The sequence below is a fragment of the Schistocerca gregaria genome, chromosome 7 (genome assembly GCF_023897955.1).
Source record: "Schistocerca gregaria isolate iqSchGreg1 chromosome 7, iqSchGreg1.2, whole genome shotgun sequence".
NCBI classification, from domain to species: domain Eukaryota; kingdom Metazoa; phylum Arthropoda; class Insecta; order Orthoptera; family Acrididae; genus Schistocerca; species Schistocerca gregaria.
The window spans coordinates 380,837,461-380,854,231 of record NC_064926.1 but is presented as its reverse complement, the minus strand read 5'-3'; the positions used below and the strand labels follow the sequence as shown (position 1 = coordinate 380,854,231).

The following is a 16,771-nucleotide window of genomic DNA, read 5'->3' as shown; positions in this document are numbered from 1 at the left end:
GGTGGAACCACCACTTTAAAAGGAAGGGGGGTTGGGTTTGGGGAGGGGGGGGGGTATATTGCCTTGTCAGTAGAGAAGCGTTAACACAGCAGGCTGGGCGGGCCAGGATCGCTCAGTGACCTGAAAAATAGTCATCGAGATTTTTGTGAGAGAGAATCCCGTCAGTTTCTTTTCTAGAGATCTGAAGTTGTTGATGATGTGATGTGAAATGGAAAAGCGAAGGCAGACCCAATACTACGCCAAGAGGAGGCAGATGGTAATATTACTGATGACAGTGTTACTAAAGCATACTTACTAAACACAGTTTTCAGAAATTCCTTTACCAAACAAGACGAAATAAATATCCCAGAATTCGACTCAAGAACAACTTCCAACATGAGTAACCTAGAAATACGTATTGTCGGTGTAGCGAAACAGCTTAAATTACTCAAGAAAAGCAAGGCCTCCGGTCGAGTTTGTATATCAACGAAAGATCCGTTCTTAATACTGGAAAGCTGCGCAAGTCACACCAGCATTAAAGAAGGAAATAGGAGTGATCCACTGAACTGCAGACCCATATCACTAACATAGATTTCCAATAGGATTTTGGAACAAACGCTGTGTTCTAACACTCTAAATTACCTCGAAGATAACGATTTGTTGACAAACAGCTGACACGGATTCGGAAACTTCCGTTTCTTCTGAAACGCAACCAGCAAGAAGTAACGAGTGCTATCTATACTGAATCCCACATTGATTAAATACTTTTAGACTTTCAGAAGGCTTTTGACAAAGCTCCCCACAATTGATTTCTAATCAAGATATTTGCCTACATGGAATCATATGAGTTGTGCGTCTGGCTTTGTGATTTCTTTTCAGGATGGTCACAGTTCGTAGTCACTGAGGGAAAGTCATAGAATACAAGAGAAGTAATATCTGGGTTTCCCCAAGGATCTGTTATAAACTCTTTCCTGTTCCTGACCCACGTAAAGGATTTAAGGGACAAACGTCAGTAGCCCTTAGAGTATTTGCAGATAGTCCTGTCATTTACCGTCTTGTAAAGTCGTCGGATGATCGAAACCAATTGCAAAATGATTTACACATGATATCTGAATGATGCGAAAAGTGGCAATTTACTCTAAAGAACGAAAAATGTGAAGCCATACGCATGAACATTGAAATAAATTAGATAAATTTCGGCTACGCGGTAAATAACACAAAAGTAAAGGCTGTAATTTCATCAAAGAAGTTATAGATTACAATTACGAATAACAAATTGGAATGATCAAGTAGATAATGCTGTGGAGAAAGTGAACAAAGGACAGCGATTTATTGGATGAGGCCTTACAAGATGCAACAGGTCAACTGAAGGTAATGCCTACACTGCGCTTGTCTGTTCTGTTCTGGAGTACGTCTGCACTGAATGGGATCCGCATAAGATAGGATTGACGAAGTACCTCGAAAAATTTCAATGGAGGAAAGTTAATTTTGTATTATAGCGAACGAAAGGGGAGAGAGCCACGGGTATGATACGCGAATCGACGTGGCAATCGTGAAAACAATAGCGTTTTTCTGTAGTAGACTATTATTTTGAAACTATTTGGCAGATTGCATCTATGTGACGGTTTAAGACTCAAATCCCGAACATTCACTTTCACAAGGAAAGCTCTTCCCAACTGAATTACGCAGACACGCCCCAACTCGTTCTCATAGCAAAGGACGAGTCGTCACTCGTGCCCATATAGCTGAGTCCTAAAGAGCATTGCTTTCGAAAGGCAAGGTCTTCGGCTCAGTTTCTAATACATTTTCGATCTGTCTTTTTTAATATGCACTGTCAGTAAGTTTCAACTTTACGATAACGTCTATTTTATTATAGCTTCAATCCCCCCCTGGATATGTAGGAATGCTTCCTTGACTTTTGGAATGTAGGAGATAAGTACAGTCAGGATTGAGGCAGTATGGAAGGGACGAAAATCGTGCGTGTCTCGCTCAGTTGTAGCAGCTCTGCACGAAAAATAAGTCATGGATTTGAATCCTGGTCTGCAAGGAATATTATGAAACGATTCCCAGATCCCCTTTCCCATGTTGCATAATCGTGATAGATTAGCAATACTCAAGTCGATGGAGAGTGCCGTTATATCGAAATTTTTTACCTTCCCGCTGAGCCACACAAAATTTTTAAGTAATTCAGCAGAAAAAATTTTAAGCCGACAAGTATATAATGCCAGTTGGCTAAGACAGCCAAAACCGGAATGAGACGTGAGTCCTCATTTCTCTCATTAACCGTCTGTTTTCATGAACTGAAAAAATTATTTTATTAAACTTTGTGGCAAGATACCCTCTCAGTCATCACTTTCGTCAGTCAACCTAACATAACTCTGTATCGTATTTCATGAGAGGGAGATTTTACCTACCCCAGCATTAGACTAAACAAGCGTGCAAACCCGATTAAAAATCATACTGGTGCACCAGACCAAAAGTCAGCTATTCATGTACTCTAGAGTCGAGACTGGCTCACCTCCTCGCAACTCAGCAAGCTCCGAGTTAAGCTGCACCAGGAGATTCTGGAGAAGAATGAACAGTTCCAAAGAACTGAACTTTAAGAAAAATAATATTATCATGAAACATTGATGGCTGTAAATGCCGTTATTCAAAGTATCGTTCTATACAGTAAGTGGATTCCACGTGAAAACAAGGTACTGAGCTCATAACAAATGTATTTGACTTTGTGGACAGTCCAGAATGCTTTCTAAACCTTCAACGCTTGCAATACCAGCTCCCTCTTCCACAAAATCATCTGTTATGAGCTCAGAACTTTCATTCTTTTTACGTGGAATCCATTTAGTCCCTATCACGATACTCTGAATAACCGCATTTACATTTCTGAACGAGAAGGCAAGTCTTTGGAAAGTTAAGAGAAAGGTAGACTCCTGGAGAAGCAAGAATTGATGCCTTTACGAACCGTCGAGGTTTATGGTTGTGAAATCAGGAAGAACGAATTTCAGACAATTTGCTACTGACAAGAGCTCCGAAAGTGTTAACACACGTACAATAAGTTCTGACAACTATAGAGTAGTTGAAATAATACGGAGAAATAAATCTCGATAACAATGGGCATACATGCTTTGTGTTAATCCTATCAGATATCATCTGTAAAAACAAATGACAGGAGCAAATTTGTCTTGCAGTAGGTACACCTGTTTTGCATAATGATGCAGGGCCAACTGATAAAATACACTACTGGCCATTAAAATTGCTAAAATGCAGATGATAAATGGACAAATATATTATACTAGTACTCACATGTGATTACATTTTCAAGCAATTTGGAGGCATAGATCCTCAGAAATCAGCACCCACAACAACCGCCTGTGGCCGTAATAACGGCCTTGATACGCCTGGCCAATGAGTCAAATGGAGCTGTACAGGTACAGCTGCCCAAGCAGGTACAACACGATACCACAGTTCATCAAGAGTAGTGACTGACGTATTGTAACGAGCCAGTTGCTCGGCCACCATTGACCAGAGATTTTCAGTTGGTGAGAGATCTGGAGAATGTGCTGGCCAGGGCAGCAGTCGAACATTTTCTGTATCCAGAAAGGCCCGTACACGACTTGCAACATGCGGTCGTGCATTATCTTACCCGAAATGTAGGGTTTCGCAAGGATGGAATGAAAGATAGAGCCACGGGTCATAACACAACTGAAACGTAACGTCCACTGTTCAATGTTCCGTCAATGCGAACACTCTATACCATCATGTCGGGTGATATGCCAGTATGGCGATGACGAATACGCGCTTCCAATGTGCGTTCACCGCGATGTCGCCAAACACGGATGAGACCATCATGGTGCTGCAAACAGAACCTGGATTCATCCGAAGAAATGACGTTTTGCCATTCGTGCACCCAGTTTCGTCATTGAGTACAGCCGGCCGCGGTGGTCTAGCGGTTCTAGGCGCTCAGTCCGGAACCGTACGACTGCTACGGTCGCAGGTTCGAATCCTGCCTCGGGCATGGATGTGTGTGATGTCCTTAGGTTAGTTAGGTTTAAGTAGTTCTAAGTTCTAGGGGACTGATGACCACAGCAGTTGAGTCCCATAGTGCTCAGAGCCATTTGAACCATTTGAACCATTGAGTACACCGTCAGAGGCGATCCTGTCTGTAATGCAGCGTCAAGGGTAACCGCAGCCATGGTATCCGAGCTGATATTCCATGCTGCTGCAAACGTCGTCGAACTGTTCGTGCAGATGTTTGTTGTCTTGCAAACGTCCTCATGTGTTGTCTCAGGCATCGAGACGTGGCTGCATGATGCGTTACAGCCATGCGGATAAGATATCTGTCATCTCGACTGCTAGTGATACGAGGCCGTTGGGATCCAGCACGGCGTTCGGTATTACCCTCCTGAACCCACCGATTCCATATTCTGCTAACAGTCATTGGATTTCGACCAACGCGAGCAGCAATGTCGCCACACGATAAATCGCAATCGCGATAGGCTACAATCCGACTTTTATCAAAGTCGGAAACGTGATGGTACGCACTTCTCCTCCATACACGAGGCATCACAACAACGTTTCACCAGCCAACGCCGGTCAACTGCTGTTTGTGTATGAGAAATCAGATGGCAACTTTCCTCATGTCAGCACGTTGTAGGTGTCGTCACCGGCGCCAGCTTTGTGTGAATGCTCTGAAAAGCTAATCATTTGCATATCACAGCATCTTCTTCCTGTCGGTTAAATTTCGCATCTGTAGCACGTCACCTTCGTGGCGTAGCAATTTTAATGTGCACTAATGTACTAAGTATGTAAGTGGTCTTAAGTTCTCATTGTGTTTTAGAAGCTTTTTAAACAGTTGATGACCAGCTGTTCACACTGGCGGGAATTAAAATGATTACGATGGCGGAATATCACGATCTGCTATGTTTTCCGTGTTGTATTTTGTATTCTGACCAGAGAACACGTCTTTTCCTCTCATATCAAAACAGATTTTTAAAGAGAGTAATTGGTCGGTCAATTGGTTGCAAGTGACCAGAAAAGCATATTTTTTTCCGAATACATTAACATGCATCCTTTTAACACCTTTTTTTCATTTGCAAAGATTTTGCAGAAAAACGAAATGGACAGTTCTCAGATTTGTACAATACACAGTTTTAGTATGAGTAACGGCGATTCAGAACAAAAGCTTCTGAGTCAGAGTTTAACTAGTATTTTACATATGTGATTTCTGTTCTTTAGAACATGTCCGAAAGAAAAGACACCATTGTGATTCTGCATCCCCTATGAATCAAGACACAAATAATCTAAAGGGATTAACTGCAGTGGGCACTGATTTATATCAATGAGGCAAATCGAAAATTTGTGGTGGGGTGGGATTCGATCATCGGTGTTCACTTACTAGACAGACCCACTGGCCACTACGCCATCCAGACACAGTGGTCACCACAACTACACGGACTGCCTTAGCACACTTCCCACCAGACCCAAAAATCTCAAATTATACTGCATACTATTGATATAGTGCTCCTGGTCATTAAACTCAATACTTGCAGCATATATCCGATTCTCATGAGATGTCTAGCTTGGTGTACATCTGCACTGAAGGAATCATTTTCAGTCAACACTTTAATCATATACAGTGGCCATCACATCTGCCTGGTAAGCAAGAGCCCCAGGTTCGAACCACGGTACGGCAAAAATTTTGAACTTCCCCTATTGATATAAATCAATAGCCACTAGTATTCGTGGTGGTGGGCAATGATCCCTTCAGTGAAGATGCATGTCAAGCTTGAACTCTTACACAAATCAGCAAGACGCCATGAGGATTGATGCTAATGAGCAGAGGCATTACATCAGCAGTGTGTGGCACACACTGAGAATTTGTGTCCAACATGAAATGGGATGTGCTAGGGTAGTCTATGTGGTTATGGTGACATTGTGTACGGATAGCCCTGTATCTAGCACATCAGCCTTTTACACCGGACCCTGGTTCCAATACCAATCCAGAAAAAAACTTTAACTTCTACAATTGATATAGGCCAATGCCAATGGCAATAATGTCTTTAATTCTTTTTTGTCTTAATACAGTTTACAATCTGCAGTTACACAAATTGTTAAGAATGTTGGGCTCATTACGTTTCAGCAATGGCTTTTGAGCGTCTAATACTATTTTGCATTAGGATAAAATCAATATTTGAAACTGATCGCCTAACCTCAGTGGTGAACATTGGTGTGATCTGCCTAAATAGTTCTTGACAACATAAAAAAACAATTTTGAATAACTTTTGAGTGAAATTATAAGGCTTAAAACTCGTTATATTGTTTGTTACGTATCTTAGTCTCTTCTTTGTAGTTGTCTCCATGTTTTACATTGCCGCAGTAAATCTAGAAAGTTGACTCCTGTCTGAAAGGCGAAGTTTTAGGATCGCTAATTTTGTTATACATCACTATAAAATGATCAACTGCGAGGTTTTTTGCTCATTAATATTTTCATTATTTATTACTTTGTTTTGAAGGGTATATCATCACACATACAATATATTCGACGACAGACGTTTTCAATTAAAATGTTTGCCTTAACAGACATTGGCAATCAACACCATACTCTTCTCAATAACAACTACTTAAAACACACCGAAAAGAAGGAAGCGGTCAGAGATTCATTTTATCATAAAACGATCTACACAAGAAATGACATTTGTAAGTAATTCATACTTCGGTAACTAACACTGTAGCTGTTTTTAAATGATTATTCAAAATAGTAGAAATAATCAGAATAATGGTATTCATTAGTAATCTTTTTCTAAATTACAAAAATATATTTAACACGTTTTTACTGTTTCAGTGGTCTGTCTGAAATAACTTTTCATTACAAGTGTTCACATTTAAACCTGAAAAAAATATACTGTGCTATCTCTTTAAACGTAAATGAAAACCGCAATTTTATATTGTGTGAAAAATATTGTTGAGTCACGTGGTGACTTTATTGAATGTGTGGAGTTGATTGTAACTGACCAGTGCAATTATAAGTGCCCCTGTCACAAGCTTTAGTATAAACATTCTCATTTTCCATTTCCAACTACCAGTGCGCCTTGAGCAGCAACTGTTTTTACCTCCCCACAGGAGAAGCGAGGCCACAAGGGAATCGCCTTTTCGCCCGTTATTGAGCCACAGTCAGACACGGCGGTGGTCACTGAGTATCCAGGCGACATCCTGAGGGAGGGCCGCTACAACCAGGTCGCTGTTATGACAGGTGTCACTTCTGCAGATGGCAGCGTCATTGTTGAATGTACGTACACAAACTTGTATACAGATGTAGTGCACTGTTATCTCAAAGCTGACTATGTAAATTACTACACTCCCATATCATTTATAACCGCTGACACACAACACATCTCACAATGTAGATGGGTACTTGGGAGTGCATTATCTTTAGGCACTGTTTTCTGATCTACGTGCCTTATTGCTTAATCTAACCATAGCCCATGACACCGACACGTGAGACTACATTTAAGATTTAAAGTCTATCATATAGTGTGTTTCAGAAGCCATGTTCCAATGCAACGTATCATAATCATCATTGTCGTCGTCGCTAGACCTTTAATATCCATATGTGGATAAAGATGTCCTCTATATCTGTGCATCCATCGTGAGCTGTAGTTTGTGGTTAGTGTATTGTTAAGGTATGTTTCCTAATAGCATCTACCCACGTTAATGTTGTCTCGTCCATGATGGGCTGCTGATTTGTCAACCACAACTATTTACGGCAGTAGAAGGTAAATGACACCGTCATCATCAGGTGGATAAGTGGATTGCATAACATTTCTGTTTGCTGGATGTAGTCGGTCGTCTGTTCTAGAGTTTTGCTGTGCTACAAACATAGTATAACCAGTGTTTGTTAACGTAATATACCACTAGGACCACACATTTTAAAGTAAAGTGAAACTAGTCACAGGATGTTCCAGTATAAATAACCCTGAAGTTCGTCATAAACATACAACGTCATTATCAGGTGTCATACGAATATGAAACAAAATGCATAAAGTACAGAGGTTGTACGGAGGTAGAAAAACAGTGTTTTGTCAATCACAGAGTTTTCGTCTCCAGATTACATTGGGAAAAATTAGAGATAGCAAATAAATATGTATCTAACTTTTCGCAGCCTTTTCGCTTAAGAATATCATAATTGCGTTAAAGAAAAGTATGAAAAATAAATAGCTAATAAACCTATATTTCAGCATATTTATTTGTTATTTCTGCATATTTATTTGTTAGTTTTTCGATTTGTTGTGTTGGGAGTTATTTTATGATTTAGGCACTTGCAAAAATGATATTTGTAAACACTACTGTGCTTCACCTAATATGCTTGAGAAACATCGTCTAGTATGTCTAAGAGGCTTCTAAATGAGTTCACTGTCACTGTCTCAGCTTTGCCGTTGTGTTCTGCCCATGTTTTCTGTTGTGGATTGCTAATATGGTAAGACACTACAACGTAAGAGCTGTTTTTTCCACCTTAATACATTATGTAATTAACTGCAACGCAACAAAAATCCAAGAAAAGCAAATTTTGCAGCTCGTATGTTTACGAAACAAAGTACCCATTATAGCCAGACTTGACGACGTTTCGGAACATGATTTAAAGAACATGCAAATATATTTAGATACCTGTCACATTGATGACACAGAACATGTCCTGTACTACGTAGATAAAAATCTAATAATACTCTACAAACTAAAAAAGACCACCTACTGGACCTCTATGAATACCTTGCAAGTTTTGTTCATAATAGGGAACATGAGCACAACACACTCAGTGATAAGGCTGAGAACGCGGCAATGAGCTTTTTTAGAAGCACCTCAAGTATACTAGACGATGTACAGGAACCCAGAAAAGCATCTCCCAAATCATCAAACCAAACGTTTAACAAATAAACGTGATGAAATATAGGTTTATAATTTATATTGTGAAGCCAAAAGTTGTAAAAAGTTAAACACTTTTGTTTTCTCTACATTTGATTCGCAATGTAAGCTAGTAATGAGTGCTATTTTACTTTCAAGGCTATGTATGTCTACATCTGTACAATCTCAGAACTATTTATGTTGTTGTTTCGTGTTTATGTACCATCTAATGAATGAAAATGTATATTTATGACTAACTGCACGGTTATTTCTGCTGGGATGTATTGTGAGTATATTTGTTACTGTTTACAAATTGTAATCGTAGTACCATATTATGTTAACAAATGTTTATTGTTTCTAGCAAAATGAAATCTATAACAGACAACTGGCTCCATCCAGAAAACAAAAATATTATGTATTCTACTGATACTCTTGACGATGATGGTGGTGTAAGGCCTCGAAAAAGGTCATGCTAGAAAGTGAAGAGTAACTGACACATAATGGTTTTAATTTGTCTCTCATGTACCCGCCTTCATTTAAGTCGTCAGCTCGATCTGATATCACGTCTTGGAATGCAGGAAAGAACGTTCTTGCTTTATGTACAACCGATTGGGCTAGACACATGATCCGCCCGACACCACCACATTTTTAGTACTTCTACTTATCCAGAGCGGTAAGAGGGAAATCCGGGTTCCAGTCCCTGCCCAGCAAAAATTTTGAGTCGTTATTCCATTTCACACCCGATGGTTATCCATATTCGCAACTGCGAACACATTTCGTGTATTTCATAACGACTGTAGTTGTCAAAGTGTCTATTAAAGAAACATTGCACCGTTATTCGGTGTAACATAGGCACTACAACTTGTTACATGGTCTCAAGTCAAATGAATACAAATAGTAAACCTTGCTTTCGAGACACCACGGGAGGAAGGTGCCACATTCTGAAAAACCTGTTCAGTGTACTGAAAACTCTGCAGGGAAATTTCGGTATTCATTATACTTATTTATTTTCTGTCTGTTCGGCCGTTGCTTCGAACTGACAGATATAAAATCTGATCCACTTCTATAAGTTCATTGTTTATTTGTACTCTTCTTTTGTCGACGTGCTAGTTATTGCGTACATTATTTTAATATAAATGTTACTGGGATTCAAGCATACTTTCAAATGTGCTTTCTTCAGTTCTTCTGTTCCTCGTTGAGATTTGTCGTCTCTACAGATAATCATTACAGTGCCATTAGCTAAATGAGAGTTATTCAAATGTTATTACTGGTCTCTCTTTCTTAAGCTTACTGCAGTTCAATTAAAGATAATTTTATATCAGTCGCGTTTCGCTTATAAATATAAAACATCTTCCATCATCATACTGCAAATTCGGGAGCATTTTGTTTATAAAGCTGGTTTGCAAGTTCCTTTGGTGTTTCTTCCTCTTGTTTACATATTCTCAAACCATTGTTTACACATCTTTGTTAGCACGGACAGAGGCAGAATCACTGCAAGTAAACTACACATAAACTTTATTAACAAAATGCTGTTTTTTTCTAAAACAACCAAAATATGCAAACATATGTATATAATGTACAGGATGAGCACTGAAGATACTTTATAAATAAAAGCGGAATGCATCTGGTGTAAAACTCTATTTATTTAGTTGCAGTAAGCTTAATGTGGAGAAACCAACAATAACCGTTTTTAACAGCTTCTGCGTAAGATGACCGTGCAAGCAAACATATTATTCAGATATGTTCCGCTGTCGCATATTTCTTCTTTATTTTCCCCAAAATATCTTCAGGAAATTAAGGAATGCGCATAGCCCTGGCAAAGATCGCGGCTAATCAACAGAGAACTGGCGCTGTGGCTAAGACGGTGGATTTGTTTTCGGAAGGAGGGTAGCTTAGGATCCCGTTTAAGCATCTTCATTTAAGTTCTCAGTTTCCCGCAAGTAACTTCAGGGGATTACCGGTGTAGTTGATCCATACAATCGGTGGCTTCTTTCTTTAACCATCACGCCCCGAAAGATCTATGGCTCCACCCCTATTGAACTCGTCTCAAAAGATATTTAAACTAACAGCTAACATTCCTGTTGCCCTCCTGTCCCTCAGAGTTACCAGATGTGCTTAAATATCTATAAGTAGGTGAACGGCCTCGAGAGAGCTGAAATCAGAAACACGGCAACCATATAAGGTATTACCATTCTCTTTTCATGCAGATGAGTAGTGAAAAGTCTCCGTAGTCTCTTTCATAGTCACACTAATTACAGAGAAATCCTTATAAATTCTGCTTTATTAAATACAAATTAATATCCACTAATAGTATCATAGTAGCTAACACAACGACAACGAAACATCAAAAATAAACAATTAACACACAGAACCAGTGATTGAAATTTTATATTTAGGCCAGTACAAGGCAACTACCGACTGACAGGAAAAAGAAAATTTGACGATTAGAGCAGAAATGTGCTACTAGCACAATGGTGTTCAACCTAGTTTTGCAGATAGCTGGAATGAATTACCTGAATGGTTGGACATCAAAACTAGTGACTTTCACTGGTGAATCTATATGAGGAATTTTGATTACCTTGTTGTCCGATTTATCGGTGAGGCAGAAATTATTCACCATTCACAGGACATTTTTGACAAAGTAAGTCAGAAAGTAAAACGAAGTATCAATTTTTGTAACCAACATGGTCGTTGTGAATGCTCCTCTTCCATTTTTCTGGTAACTTTGCAGTACATTTCATTTGAATGCAATAGTTTCTTTCAAAGGGAGGCAATTCACAAACTGATCACTTCAGGCAATATGATCAAACCATGTTTCTATTTCCAGTGACATACATATAATGAAATGTCACAGAAAATCAATAACTAGTGATGAAAAGGATCTTCTATAAGAAAATACAATGTCCACTGACTTAGTTTGTTAATCTTCAAACGATAGAACACTTCTAAATGCATTCTTCTGATTCACACTGATATAATTTGCAAATAAAGGTACATTTCTTCTAGAGGTGCCAAAAGTTAGTTCAACGCAACTTGGATTCCTGCTACAGGCATTCAAGTAGACAAACGTATTAAACTTTAGTATTACGATCGTCATTTTCCACATCTGGGCCTTGTAATACAAATTTTTAACAATATTTGAGGAAACAGACTTTGGTTATTAACTTGCAGCTGTATTAAATTACAAAAATTTATTAGCAATTGCGAAATTTTTCTAACAATAGCTGAATCAGATATAAAGATATTATCTATTGGCGACACGTGAAATTTCATAAATTTAGTACAGCTGCAAAATCTTTAAGAATGTATGATTCTCCAGACGATGTTAAAAATAATTATTAAATGCCTCTACAGGTAAAATCACTGCCGTAATACTATCGTTGATTTTATTTATCTCCTTGAAACCCTGTGGACAGAATTCAGGTAAAGTTGCGAGCGTGAGGTCGTTGACAGAAGTATGGAAATGTGGATCTGTCCTGGAAGCGTGCTCGGGTAGCCAAAGTGGTTAAGGCGACCTCTCGCCGCAAACAGAAAATTCGAATCCGAGTGCCGGTCCACCACAAATTTTCATGTGTTATCAAAAAGATAATAACTTCATCTCTAATGCAGCTAGTGTCAGAAATATTCCGCAATTGTTTACTGTTTGAGTATGAAGAACTCTTGACCTTCACGATCTCACTGCAGTATAATTATTTCGGTTCAATTTCCTAATTAACTTTACAACTCTGTTTCCTGGAAATCATTATAAATATATGTAAGACATAGTTATCCCGTGTTTGTAACGGAAACGTTCCACAGCTTTATGGTAGTTCCTGTTGTGAAAACATGTGAAACCCAATTTTCTCTTTTCCCCTGAAATGAAACTCTGTCAGCTGTAAGACAGCGCCTATACAGGAAGAGTTAACACAAATACAATACACAAAACGGTAGTCCTTTTCCATTACACATGCTGCTAAAACGTTACCTAGTAATTGGGAGAACAAAACGAACCACTTTGTAATCAATCGCCGTCACATTGCTGTCATCGCACTAGTCTCAGCACCGATCTTCCTGTAGACGTTCATCGTGTGCAAAGGTGAGTTTCTAAGGTTTATCGAGCGCTGAAGTGCAGGGTTATTTGTTGGACTGTAGTCTACGCATGAGTCGTCACAATCTGTGCCGGAAACGCTGCCATCAACACGTGGTTGGCCTTGGCATTTGGTCTGATACAGGCTGTTTCAGTGCACGTGAGGCAATCATCACAGACCCTCAAGGACTATGCGCTGTGAGAAACATTGTTCTTGCAGTCCTACGAAAAATGGTGACCTTACCTAAGTCCTGAGAACTTCCATCCTGTTCGTGGTTTGTACATTCTATTAATCGCAACTGGAATATCGTGGACTATCTAAGACAACGTTTACTTTGGGAAGTATATCTTGTTTCCAAAGAATTATCTTAGATCTTTCGCATTGTCTACTCATTTTGACACCTTTTCTGCAGCGGAACGTTTATGAAAGGTGTAGGGTGTGTTGTACACACGTTATTTTACTTACTATAAGAAGCACCTTATTTCTTAAGCAGTTTTCTTAAGAAATAACATGTTTACTATTTTTATTAATGGACTGAAAAAGCCGCGTGGAGTGGCCGCGTAATTCGAGGCGCCATGTCACTAATTGTGCGGCCCCTATCACCAGAGGCTCGAGTCCTCCCTCGGGCATGGATGTGTGTATTGTCGTTAGCGTAATGTTAGTTTAAGTAGTGTGTAAGTCTAGCGACCAATGACCTCAGCAGTTTGGTCCTTTTGTGTTAGCAGAAGAGCCAACACCGTTTCACGAGTGGAAGACGAAATGCACGCGTTTTAGCTCACGCAGGCTCGCGTGAGGAGGGAAGAACTATACTGACGTGAGGTCTGGAACATGACAAGGAATGAGAATTCAGAAAGCGGACGTAATTGGTTTGATATTTAACTTTAATCCATTAATGATGAAAATCGCTCTTGACGGTGCATGATTCACAATATTATCTGTTCAGAATACATTCTTGAAGACAGTAATTATAGTAAGTGAATATGGCGCCTTGCTAGGTCGTAGCAAATGACATAGCTGAAGGCTATGCTAAACTGTCGTCTTTGCAAATGAGAGCGTATGTAGACAGTGAACCATCGCTAGCAAAGTCAGCTGTAAAACTGGGGCGAGTGCTAGGCAGTCTCTCTAGACTAGACCTGCGGTGTGGCGGCGCTCGGTCTGCAATGGCTGATGGTGGCGACACACGGGTCCGACGTATACTAACGGATCGCGGCCAGTTTAAAGGCTACCACCTTGCAAGTGTGGTGTCTGGTGGTGACACCACAGGTCCCTTAGGAATTCACACACTTTCGAACATTTGAGATTGCCAAGCCAGTCTAAAAAGATTCTTAGTTTCTAAAGCCGAATTGACCTTTATATGTCTCAGAATCGTCATCTGAACTTTCTTCTTCATCTTCATCGTCACCGTTGTCCTCTTCATATATAAGCTGGTCTTCGCTGCCATCGCGAGCGTTACTTATGCCGCAGTTCTTGAAAGTTTTAACAATAACTGCTTCTTTCACTCTAGACCACTACTGTTTAATTCACTGACACACTTGTTCGATTGCAGGTCGTTATAAAGCTCCCTTCGGCATGAATTCATGTTTGGTTTCATCCCCCATCCAACTGCTCCATTTCTCTCTCATGTAAATTTTTCAATGGTTTACTTATCGAGACATCGAGAGGTTGCAGTTGTCATGTAAGTCCTCTTGGAATAACACTAAATTATGTATTTTCCCGCTTTCATTTGTCTTTTACAGATTTTTTAAAATGTCTACTAAACTGATCCAAAACTAGAATAGAACTCTTCTTCCGTAAAGCACCTTTCCTTCTCCCCCACACTCCGTTAATCCATAATTTCATACCAGCCTCGTGCATCCTACTCTTGACGTGTACGTGAACAATAACACCTGGTGGTATTCCAGAAGGTTTTGGCATTGTGTTGGGTCTGAAAATGGTCATTGGGTTAAGTTTAGTACCGCCAACACAACAGGAAAGGACAAAAGAGTAGTGCATTTTTTCATGTCCAGTTGTTTTTATGGTTACATGGCAACATTTCTCTTACTCGGCACATCAAATGGCAGAAGAGCTTCGACCATATCCGCTGTTTGGCTTAGTTCAAAACTGGTGTTCTTTCGATGTTAAGTAATAAATCGATGAAAAGATAGTATTTTCTCTTCATTTTCTAGTGGCATTTTATGATACATTTTGTTTTTTGTTTCGCAGCTAAGTCCGTGATGTTTCATAAACCTGTAGCACCAACCAATTCCATCCTTAAAATCATAAAAAAAGTCTAGATCGCGAGTGTACTTTATTAAAATAATCGGTTTCGGCGAAGGCTGAGACCATCATCAGACAGCGCCATTATCTGAAGTTGATGATGTGCAGAATAGCAGTCGACCTTTGTCGCTGAAACTGCGGTCATCTGAGTATTCTACACACCGTCAACTTCAACTGGTGGTATTGTCTGAAGAAGGGACAAATCTAGGCCGAAACCGGTCGTTTCCATAAAGTACGATAGCGATCTACACAATATTGTCACTCATCTTATATAGATTACAAGAACGCTGCTTCCCGAAAAGTCCAACCTTAAACTCTGTTAAGTTACACTGTCGCGCTACCTTGCGAGAATGTATCTGAATCATATTTGTATTAATGCTATTTTGGGAGGTTTGACTCCACTTGAGTAGTTTTGGATGTTTTCCATTCAGTCCTTTGTTAGCACGTTTAGTGTTCCTCATTTTTTCTAGTTCTTCTTTTCTAGACCGCTAATCCGAAATGGCATTTACCGTTGGAGGACCGAAATGCCTCTAAGCTACTCTGTGTCCTTGTACTTCTGCATAGATTATTACTTTCTGTTTACAGGCCTCAGCGTATCAATACCTTTAACTTTTTCCATTAAATATCTAGCTGTTAACAAAATTATTGTACTGTTATCGATAACTCAAATCACTTTCAATTCTAGTTTACTGGCACCGAAAACAGCAACGACGTGTCGTAGGTTAAACAGAGTTCTGGGTTTGGCGGGGCGGGAGCGAGACAGTGTTAGCAAGCTTGTGAACCGATTTTCGTCGCATCGGTGCACTGCTACTGCCAGTTGAATACAATGTTGCCAGATAGAGATAGGTTTCCCGCGGCATCTAATATATAGCGATTTTAAGACGGACAGGAATTTTAAATCAACACTGGAAATTTTTATTTTAGTTTCGAGTATAAGAGGCACCTGAATTTTGGAGGCAATTTTTCGAGGCAATAGTCCGTAAAATACTTTTGTAATAAAATATATGTAAAACGACTTGTTTATCCAAGGATGTGGCATTTCAAGGGCAACGCGTATGTTGTTGCAGCGTCTGGAATCTTGACAGACGAAGCTTTCGCTGCGGATATCAGAGAGAACTTCACACTTCTGATTGGTTCCCAGCTGCCGTTGCCAACTGTGGAGGAACAAACCGAAGCGGCAGTAAAGGTGGAGAAGTTCTACTTTGGGGAAGAAGGGTTCTCCGTGAATAATACCCAGGCTGTTTACGACGTAAGTACTGTCTTATTGTAGACATTAGCTGCTTTCCCGTGTATTCGTTGAAATTAATGGTAGACAGGTCAACGTTTTCTGCATTCAAGTAAAATACCACCGTTTACAACTTCGTGCTGAACTGTATCTACTTTTAAATGAGCTTCCTTATAGTCACATTTCGTTTGATGCGTTTCAGAACGTCTCCAATTCACCTCTACGTGTGTTCTTAGCTCTGCACTATTCAGTGGTTACATTGCATAAGTTTTAGTGGTGAGCTGTGTGTGAAGTGATATCTGGAAACTGTTTGACGTAGTCGTTCCCGTCACAAAACTATTCAAGTTAA

At 39.7% G+C, this 16,771-nt stretch overlaps 1 protein-coding gene across 1 annotated transcript in view; it reads left to right on the top strand.

The window, feature by feature from the left end:
• LOC126281766 (juvenile hormone esterase-like) overlaps positions 1-16,771 on the top strand; it is a 69,673-nt gene that overhangs the window by 35,868 nt on the left and 17,034 nt on the right. The window contains exons 6-7 of the mRNA XM_049980964.1: positions 7,099-7,264; positions 16,265-16,446. Coding sequence (XP_049836921.1) covers positions 7,099-7,264; positions 16,265-16,446 — 348 coding nt within the window. The remainder of the gene's footprint in view (positions 1-7,098; positions 7,265-16,264; positions 16,447-16,771) is intronic.